At 33.0% G+C, this 10,023-nt stretch overlaps 1 protein-coding gene across 1 annotated transcript; it reads left to right on the forward strand.

Moving 5' to 3' along the window:
* Positions 1–983: 983 nt before the first annotated feature.
* On the forward strand, positions 984–3,167 carry LOC143568456 (peroxisome biogenesis protein 22-like; the record flags this gene model as incomplete). Its single annotated transcript, XM_077054611.1, has 7 exons — positions 984–1,242; positions 1,331–1,378; positions 2,122–2,178; positions 2,259–2,360; positions 2,442–2,507; positions 2,646–2,747; positions 2,982–3,167. Coding segments are annotated over 6 exons (595 nt in total), but the record flags the coding sequence as incomplete, so codon positions are not given.
* Between the last annotated feature and the right edge of the window lie 6,856 nt (positions 3,168–10,023).

A 10,023-nucleotide genomic window follows, 5' to 3' on the forward strand; every position in this document is an offset into this window, starting at 1 on the left:
AAATCACCAAGCACAAGTGTGAAAATGTAAGAAGTGAGGCATGGCAATGGAGTAGGAGTAGTTGGGAGTTGGGTCCCGACTCTTTTATGTAAGCATTTATGAGACAATTATTTCATAGGCCCTACGTAATGCCTTCAGAATAAGTATACCCCTAGCCTTCCCGTTCATGTTATATTTCTTTCCAAAACAAAATAAAATGATAACTAGATCCACATAAGATTTGTTTTATGATGATAATTCATGTGTAAAAACTTGAAAGGTAGTTTTTATCTCTATCTCTACTATATATACTAGAGGAGTTAAGTACCTCTTAAAATTTAAGAGGTATAACTTTGATTGCCTATTGTACTTAACCTTTATGCATGTCTTGAGGAAGTTGAGGGTATTTTTGTCTTTCAATCATCACTCATTCATGGATCTTTAATTGTTTAAATTATAGTTACATTATTTACCCCTCAACTATATTAAACTTTTGAAATTTTGTATAAAAATTACTATTCCACACCCTTAAGTTTAACCATATATTCCTCTATTTTAGTTTCTTTTTGTTTTTGTGTCATATCTTTGAATATATTAAGTTCTCAAAAATTTTTAACATGGCATAGCGACACGCTTATTTTTGTCTACGTTTCGATATAAATAGTATTAAATATTGAGATGCGGGTAATAATGTACAAGTCACTATTGCATTAATGTACAAGTCTATTAATGCAAATACTTTTTGTGATTAGATTCAAAGTTTCAAAATGACCATTCATTTTTAAACTATTTACATATGACACCATCCTACTCAAATCACAGTTACATAAGTTTACAGTTACCAACTTACTATATATATACCCACTCTCTTGCTCCTACCCTATTTTCATTTACCCGATCATTTCCGTATTCAAAAATTCACTTTGAAATTGATAAGAATTGTCTCCTGCTACATCTTCATGTTCCTTCTCATCTTATCAATTTGAGTAAAATCTCCATTTTAGGGCATGTCATAACCTTCTTTTCAAGATCAAGCCGCATTTTCAATGGGTTTCCTTCAAATTCACCTCTTCGGACGGAAAACCAATAAAACAGAGGTGTTTTCATCGGTTGTTCATAATTACATGGAGGGCATTAAGAACGCCTCGAAGAAGTCAACCTAAAAGTCAACTTGGCACTTCTGGATTCAATAGTGAACCCAATGAAAATTTGTTATCTTCTGAAGATTTAAGAGAAAATGATGGGTTGTTACAACCTGAAAATGTAAATTCAAATTTAATTAAAAAAAATTGATTTTTTGTTTTGTTTTCGTATACTAATTAATATGTTGTTTCTATTTTTGTTCATACAGCTTACATTGGGACACATGTTCAGGCAGAAATTAAGTGATGGAAGAAAGGTGTGCTTTTTAAATTACTACTTTATTGTTTTGCAAGTTTTAGGCTTGTAAACAAACCGAACGAACACAAACCGAGCGTGTTTTTTTGTTTAACCTTAACCGAACAAACGGTCGAACACGAACAACTAAAACAGGTTTTCTTGTTCGTATTTGTTGGTTAAGAAAATGAATATGTTTATGTCCGTTTATGTATGTTCGTTTAAAACTAGACTAAGTCATAATGGGCCAAAAATTTAATGAATATATTAAAAAAACTGACTTAAATAGACTAAAACTAACGATTTTAAAATGAACATACATAAACGAATACTCACGAACATAAATTAAAGAATGAGACATGTGATAATGTCCGCTCGTTTAACTAAATAGTCTAAATTTTTTGCTCATGTTTGTTCGCTTATTAAATAAACGAACTCCTCATCAGATGGTTCATGAACTGTTCACTGAGCACTTGGTTCGTTTACAAGCCTTGCAAGTTTTCTTACTTACATTTAGTAAATTCGGTCGTGTTTTGCAAGTTTTTTATCTTGTCATCAAGGGCATTTTGGACATGTACTTGATATTTAAACATTTTCATTAAACTACTTACCAAGCCAAATGTTGCATTTTTTGTATGAAAAGATGGAGTGTGGTAAAAAGGTTAAATTAATAATTTTTGTTCAAGCTTGTAAGTAATTTAATTAAAGATTCTTAAGATTACCAAAACATTATGTTATTCTTAATTTCAATGAATTTTTATGCAGGTAACTTGTCGGTTGCTTGGTGTTATTCTGGAGGAAAACACCCCCGAAGAGCTTCAGGTTGTGATAATTTACTTTTTCTGCATATATTAATATCTGAATAAAGTTAATTTATTTCTAATTTTCATCATATCTAGCAGAATCAAGCAACTGTGAAATCTTCTGTTTTGGAAGTTGTATCGGAGATGACAAAATATTGTAACCTTTATCTCATGGAAAGAGTTCTTGATGATGAAAGCCAAGTATGCAGGATCTCATACTTCCATTTATAGAATCTTTTAAAACAATGTTTTTAACGAATTTGAAAATTATGTAATTTGTAGATGAGGGTTTTAACGGCTTTGGAAAATGCCAGGATTTTTACGTCTGGTGGCTTGGTTAAGGACAAGGTAATAATAAATAATTAATTATTAGAGAATAGAGAGAGAAAGTTTGTGTGGGTGGTGATAGTTAGAACCTGTTACCGGTAAACTTATAGGACCCACAAATACTTTGCTAATAATTTTTATTATATTATGTATTTGTAGGTACTATTTTGTAGTACAGAGAATGGGAGAATGTCGTTTGTTAGGCAGTTGGAACCAGATTGACATATAGACTCAAATCCAGAAATCACTTCTCAATTGGCGGTATTTATAATTAAATAATAAATAATGTTAATAACTGTATGAGACTAGAATTATTTTTGAGATAAAAGGCCGTAACATCTGCATCTAATTTTAATCTGTAAAGCAATTTGGTTGTTTCAATATGGTTGCTTTAGAAGAATTTGAATTTTGTATTCTCTAAAATAAACACGTGTGTACATGCATACATAATGCTACTAATACATGCTGATATGTATCTTGTTTTTTTTATTACAGAGGTTTATCATACACCAGCTTCACATTTCAACAAAAACGAAACGGATTGCTTCAAATGTTCACAGTTCTTCATCACTGGAACAGTTTTTCACAGTTTGACTTCTTAAACGGTCAACATGACAGCAGTTTTTTGTCTCGTATAACGAGCTTATGTGGCATGATGAATCCGGTCCCAGAGATTTATGTAACTTACTCTCATTTTATTAAAGATATACACGAATAGTCCATCCGGTATGTTAAGAATTCAGTTTTGTATAAAAGATACACTACTTGAGTCTAAATATACCACATGGACCATTTGTGTAATCATTTATTTTTTCTTTTATCTCCTTTCGATTTTAATATGTTACCTGACTCTTTATTTCAAACAGGCGTTACAACAATGCGTTTTACGCTCGGTAGGGGGAGTAACGAATGCCGAGTTAAACCGTCTTGAAATAGAGTTCGAATACAAGAAAAGGGGCGTGGTTATGGCCTTACTCCCACATGAAATATATCAGGTCTAATGCTGCAAATTTATACGGGTTGAAACGGGCCAAATATTTTAATACTGAGTTTTTGTCCAGATTTGAGTTTTGATATGAAAGTTTGTTTATTTATTTCAGCGATCCATATTCCATTGTTGCTGCTTCACTCCCTTATTTGTTTTCGTTCGACTATTGAGGTAACAATTTCAACCCGTTGTTAGCTGTATATCCTGAATAAGCTCTAAGTTTGAAAAATGACTTTTGTAGTTATGATTAATTTCTAGAGATGATTTTTTTTTGAATATTAACTGAATAATTAATCAAATTTACTAGAATACAGGTAACGAAACTTAGATATAGCTACCCGTGCAAAAATGAATTTTCTTTAACTGAGGGGCAATATGGGAATTATAGACAAGATACTGGTCATAGTAAATATAGAAATGAAAACGAGTCGATTTGGGTTCAGGTTTATTTCTAGCCCGACCAAACCCGTTCGACCCGATAAAAACTGAGGTGGGTCATCCACACCGAAAACAAAAACATTTTCACCCATTACAAAGTCACAACCGGTCTTTTTGGATTAAGTTATATTTCTGACACAACATTTTGACAAAAGCCCGTTTTGACTGATAAAAAACGACATAAAAACAAAAGCATTATTACCAGTTATAAGAACTCAAACGGGTCGATTTGGGTTACGCTTTATTCTGAACTGTACGACAAACTAATTATACAAAGCTTGTTCACCTTTGCATTGAAATTTTGACCCTTTCTAAAAATGCAAAAAATATATAAATTTTTTATGTTCCAGACTGAACAAATTAATTAAATATTTTAGGAACCTATTTAGGTTCAACGGGTTAATCGTGTCATGTTTGGGGTAGGTGTATCCAGGTCAGAGTGGAAATATTTAACAAACTAATTGCGACCGTCTAGGGATATTATGCGACAAGAGGGGTACTTTGGTCGTTTTGTTTTTGAAGAGTATGGTGCTCATTTTGAACAATTATGTTTTATATGCCAACTTTAACTTTTTACTGGTCAAACTTGACCTTTTGGAATGCTTGTTTCTGCTGATTATAGTTAAACAAAAAGTTATGGTCAATGTTGAATGCAGAAGAAAAAATAATAACCTAGCGAATATTAAATAGGGTATTATAAAAAAAATTCATAGACGAAGATAAAAATAGTATTATGATTACATTATGTATATTATGATTTCTACATATATATGTATATGTACTTCGATACCGTATTTATATTCTGATTACCACATGTTATATTTGCATATACATTTTTTGTGTATGCATGTTTATGCATCTAATTACACTACGAGTGCATCTTTTTCGCCACTCCAACCAACAATAGCTTTTTGTTTGTTGCAGTTTATCATGTGTATTCGAAAGTAGTAACTTCGCACGTTAGTGGCAGCTTCTCTACGTCCGTATCCATGATGACAACGACGATCGTGCTAGTTATGAGATACTGCAATCAATGGAATATATGGTAGATTATATCTTGCATAATCGAAACCAATGTAAGATGTTGGAAGTATTATATATGCATTTTATTTTATGACAGTATAGCATCAATTGAATGTTAAACGGTATCAATTCCCGCCGCATCGCGCGGGTCTCCTACTAGTATTATTAATGTATAACTAGATAGCAAACCTGCTGGAGCAGACACGAATATAGTTGGTATCGTTTAAGTTTGTTACAACACCAAGACTAAATAAACATTAAGTTTGTAAACACCCAAAAGAGTATCAGAACACATACAACTTATAATCAAAGTGAAACAAAAAATAACATTAAACCCTAAAGTAAATTAATAGACGCCCAAAATAGTATTGAAATCTTATAGACTATAATACAAAAAAAATAAAATATTAAAAATGACGCTTATTCGGTCGGTAAAAGATGGACATTGCAGCGGCAAGTCGATGCAAATTTGAGCGATATCGGCTACGTTTGTAACGGTACATATGCTAAACCCAAAAACTAATTTCGTCAAGTTAATATGTTTAAATAAACATGGGCGTTAGGTCGGCGAGTTGACACAAATTCTTTCGGTATTAGTTAGGTCGAAAAGTATGGAACTAAGCCTAAAAACAATTATCATATGTTAAACAAAAAAAAAGCATACTTTTATATACATAAATAGATAATAAAAAAACACATAAAAGAATAGCTAAAAAAACTTGTAGCTAAGAGACTCGATTAAAAAAAAATACTGCTAATATAACAACTATGCAACACTTAGAAGATAACCTAAACAAAAAACAGCTTGAAGCCAAAGAGACTCTAACTCAGGTGCATCTTTAGAAGATGCTAGCAAATAAAACTTAAGCCATTAGACAAAAAAATCAATTTAGATAAACACTGAAATTAGTTATATAAAAGGTCAAACAGTTGGTGCTAAAAAGGATCTTGTGGCACCGGCCAACAAGTTGATATTTATCTTAGTATATAATGAACTAGGTTGACGCCTCATTACACGCGTACTTTTGTTATTGGTTTTGAAGTTAAATAAAATCACATTTCCACACATCTTTTAAGACTTATGTCCGAAGGGGCTTAATAGCACCCACCATGTTATGGTGTGACACCCCTGTGAATCTGATGTGACGGGCATGCTAAGCTAACCGAAACAGACAATAATCCTTGCATGTCTTAGTCGGTTGTATCTTTGTATGGGGATCGCACGTAGAAGCAACTAGTGTCCGCTTTCAAGATCTAGAATACAAGCTGTCCCTTTTCTACCGCTGATTTTTCTATACCTGGCTAGCCTCACCCTTTCTTAGAATCCAACAAAAAAATGTTCACGTTTCTTTTGTCGGTGCTAATTTCTAGTTTACATTTTCTTTACTTTGTTTAAAATGAAAAGTAATTTTTTACAGTGAATCCGTTACATTACTAAAAAACACATCACCGACTAAATTTTCACACTCGGATCATCAACAAACAAACAAACCAATAATAATAATAATAATAATAATAAACTAACATTTAATACTCATACTTGATTTCACGCATGACAATGAACCTTCAGGGCTGTTTGTTTCATTTAGATCTAATGAGTCAAGTCTGAATGAGCCTCTGTCTCATTCAGCAACAACAAGTCTGAATTCTCCAGACCTAATTTTATTCATTCAAATTTTTTTCTGTTTGAAACCAAACAGTCTGAGTCTGAATGAATCAGATGTTTACATTTGAATGGTTCCATTCAGATGTAAACAAACAGCCCCTTAGTTCGATCACGTAAAGACATCAATTTAAAAAGAGGGAGATTTTATGTCGATTCAAATCCCACTTGTGACAAAAAAAAGGGGGTTTCTGGTTGAACCAGAGGGTTTTCTCACATATGGTTGGTCTCCGCTAGTTGTACTAGGGGAATGGACATAAGCGGGCAGGTCAGCGATCCGTCAGTGATCCAAATTAAACGTTAAAAAAAGTTGATTTAACGCGCATCTTAGGAGAGAATTGACAGATTATAAGAGCAAAGTGAATAGTAATTACGGTCACATATTCATTGGAAAATTCATTGGAAAACCTACATGTGGCGGTGAACAGACGTGAATTCAGTCATTATTGACTGTAACAAAAAAAAAACAATATTCATGCATTGTAATGGCAAACCGACACAAATTCTATCACACCCGACCTCAGGGGTCTGGATGTATGGCCAATTGGTACCGGTTTATAAATAGATCATAGTTTCCTTTTATTAGCTTAAGTCTTTCAAAAAATATATGTATTTATATAAACATGGGCATTTAAATACTTGTTTTATATTTTACAAAACATTTGTTTGATATAAATATACAATGCTTTAATTGTATCAAAATCTGAGCCAATACGAATATACTCTATCCTCAATCTCTATGAATCTTATCCTTGTGATTACCTAAAAACACTTTTTGAAAATACGTCACTTATATATGCTAGTGAAACGTTGAATGATACAATACGTTTTTTCAGGATTCCGGTTAAACATAAATATAGTTTTCTTGACAACTCAGCAAGGGGCCTTTTCATGATCTCTAGGGCGTATCCAGTATCCTCTAACTTACACACAAGTAATCATTTCTCGTGCTCATTGAGAAATGTATTGAGAGTGACATAACATGCATGTTCTTATTTCATGGATTGAGACACATATGCATTTGGTTTGAGTGTTTTGTGTTATAACGTTTTAGGGATTTAATTATCTTCTGTAAATGTTTTCTAACTTTTCAAGACAGATTATAATCGATCAGTTTTGAAGAATAATCTTTTTGACAATTTTTTTAGAGTTTAACACAATTACCTTTTTGATCTGTTGGTTTAACTAGGTAATGTAATATATGTTGGTTTATCGGGTGTCATATACAAATTATTTAACTTTCAATGATAGTTTACTGGACGGTCAGGTATTTGAAGCTCACAACAAATAAATGACAAACAAGTCTAATGATGTATTGTTTATTTTAAAAGTGTTATATACAATTTCTCTAAGTTTCATTACTAGCATTTTACACGGTTAGGTTTTTAAATGTCTAATTAAACAACGGCAAACATGTCTAGTAGTGTTTTTTTTTAAAAAAAATTGTTGTAAACGCTATTGTACAATTGTATATTGACGGTGTTTAATAATTTTATTGTCTATTGAATATCAATTAATAATTAATTTGGAGACCGCATGTTATGAGAACACACAGGAAACCAGAACACAGAGAAGATGAACTTTGAACTTGGCACACAAATCAATATATGGTTTAAATGGACACCGACGGTGTTGTATTTTATTTATCTTAATTTATATCTTTTTTCTTTTTCCCTTAATAACATCTAGAAACGTATATACTAAAACAAATGAATTGAAAATTTTAAACATGTCTTAGACAACATCCTTCTTAGTTATGTGATTGGTTTTTCTAGATATTTTGATCACCACGGTTGTCCACTATTAACGCCCTATGTCTAGAAAACTATGATTGTGATCTCGTTGTTTTGTTATATATTTATGATTTGTTTGCCTTTGACTTTTATTAAAGTGTGCCCACATTATGTCTTATGATTAATGTGCTTTGATTTATGGTGTTAATCAGAAGAGAAATTACAGGTGAATAATCCTTATACTTTTTGCTTAATTAAGGATAAGGTGATTTGCACGGTTTTACATAACTGTACCAAGGTTGATCTTATATTAAACCATATTTCTAAGAGCACACGGTGTGGACACTAAAGAAACCCGGCCGCGACCAGGAATATGCCGGGGGTGGGTGAGGGGGGGGTGTTCAACAAAAATCCTGCTAGTGAATTGTGTGAGAAGGCCGTTGAACAACGGTCAAGCGATCGTTACAATTAAAAAAAAGAAATCAAACCTACGAAAACAGGTACGTGTGTGTTTGAAACTTTGAATTGTGAAAAACTCAACCTTTTAAACCCATCGGGCATATGGGTCTTTACTCTTTACAGACACAAGTCGTGTCAAGCAACCCAACAATCAGCCCAACAAACCCACTAATAGCCGGCCCATTTGAACTTTAAAACCTGGTAGTACATGCTCATTTAAAATTTGTAGCTTTTCATTGAAGATATAACTCGTTATAGTAATCGACTCGTTTTCATATTCCGATCAAAAGCCCTAAGTTTTGATATCTTAATTGTAATCATTGAGCACCAATTTTGAATCGGAAAAGGGGTTGTTCTAGGGTTTGTTTTGGTTAAAGAAGATGAATTGAAACTATTATTTTTCGTTGAAATCCTTTAGTACATCATTGAACAAAATGAGCGAATATTATTTGTTTCATAAACCTGCCTTTGAACGGTGGCCAAACATCACCACCGGAAAAACGAAGAAGCTGGCAGGAACAAGACTTCAATCAAGGTAACATCGCCGGAATCGAAGAAGCAAACAAAACATGTTGACAAATGATCGTTTTGTCGGATCCAAATCTCTTCCGGAGGATCCCTTTAAAGTGTCGTCGGATCTTCACCTCTTCCGCCAGAGCTGACAAACCCGTTAGACACGTGGCAATTTGTTACAGGCTATAGTGTTCCACCGGAAACTAGTGCTTCTGTCGGATCCAACGGAAGCTGATGGCTATTTTGTGCATTTTCTCAAAACCATTGGATGAGTTAAATGATAGAGGAACAAATGTTTTTGCATTAAAGTTATGCAGGCGTGACAATTGATAGAAGTATAAGCAAAATGGACCATAATACGGGCATGTTTGGGATTGCTTCTTAAAAGTGCTTATGGCTTTTTGGAGAGGCAAAATATCCAAAATGCCCCTCCAAAAGCACCAAAAAACTACAATTAGCTTTTAGGTGCTTTTGGAGGGGCATTTTGGATATTTTGCCTCTCCAAAAAACCATAAGCACTTTTAAGAAGCAATCCCAAACACCCCATACATGGTCTTATAAGTGTTTAAAAAATCTAGAACTCAAAATTTGCAATTAAGCATAATAAGTCTTATATACAGAGTGATTAAATCAATATCCTTGATAGCTATAAAAGGTATACAACATATCATTGGCGCATGAATATTAGAGAGGGAGTGGAAGAGGAGCGATTTGATTCAT

The sequence above is a fragment of the Bidens hawaiensis genome, unplaced genomic scaffold (assembly GCF_021521415.1).
Source record: "Bidens hawaiensis isolate Kalapana, Puna unplaced genomic scaffold, B.hawaiensis_p1.1 tig00023992_1, whole genome shotgun sequence".
NCBI classification, from domain to species: domain Eukaryota; kingdom Viridiplantae; phylum Streptophyta; class Magnoliopsida; order Asterales; family Asteraceae; genus Bidens; species Bidens hawaiensis.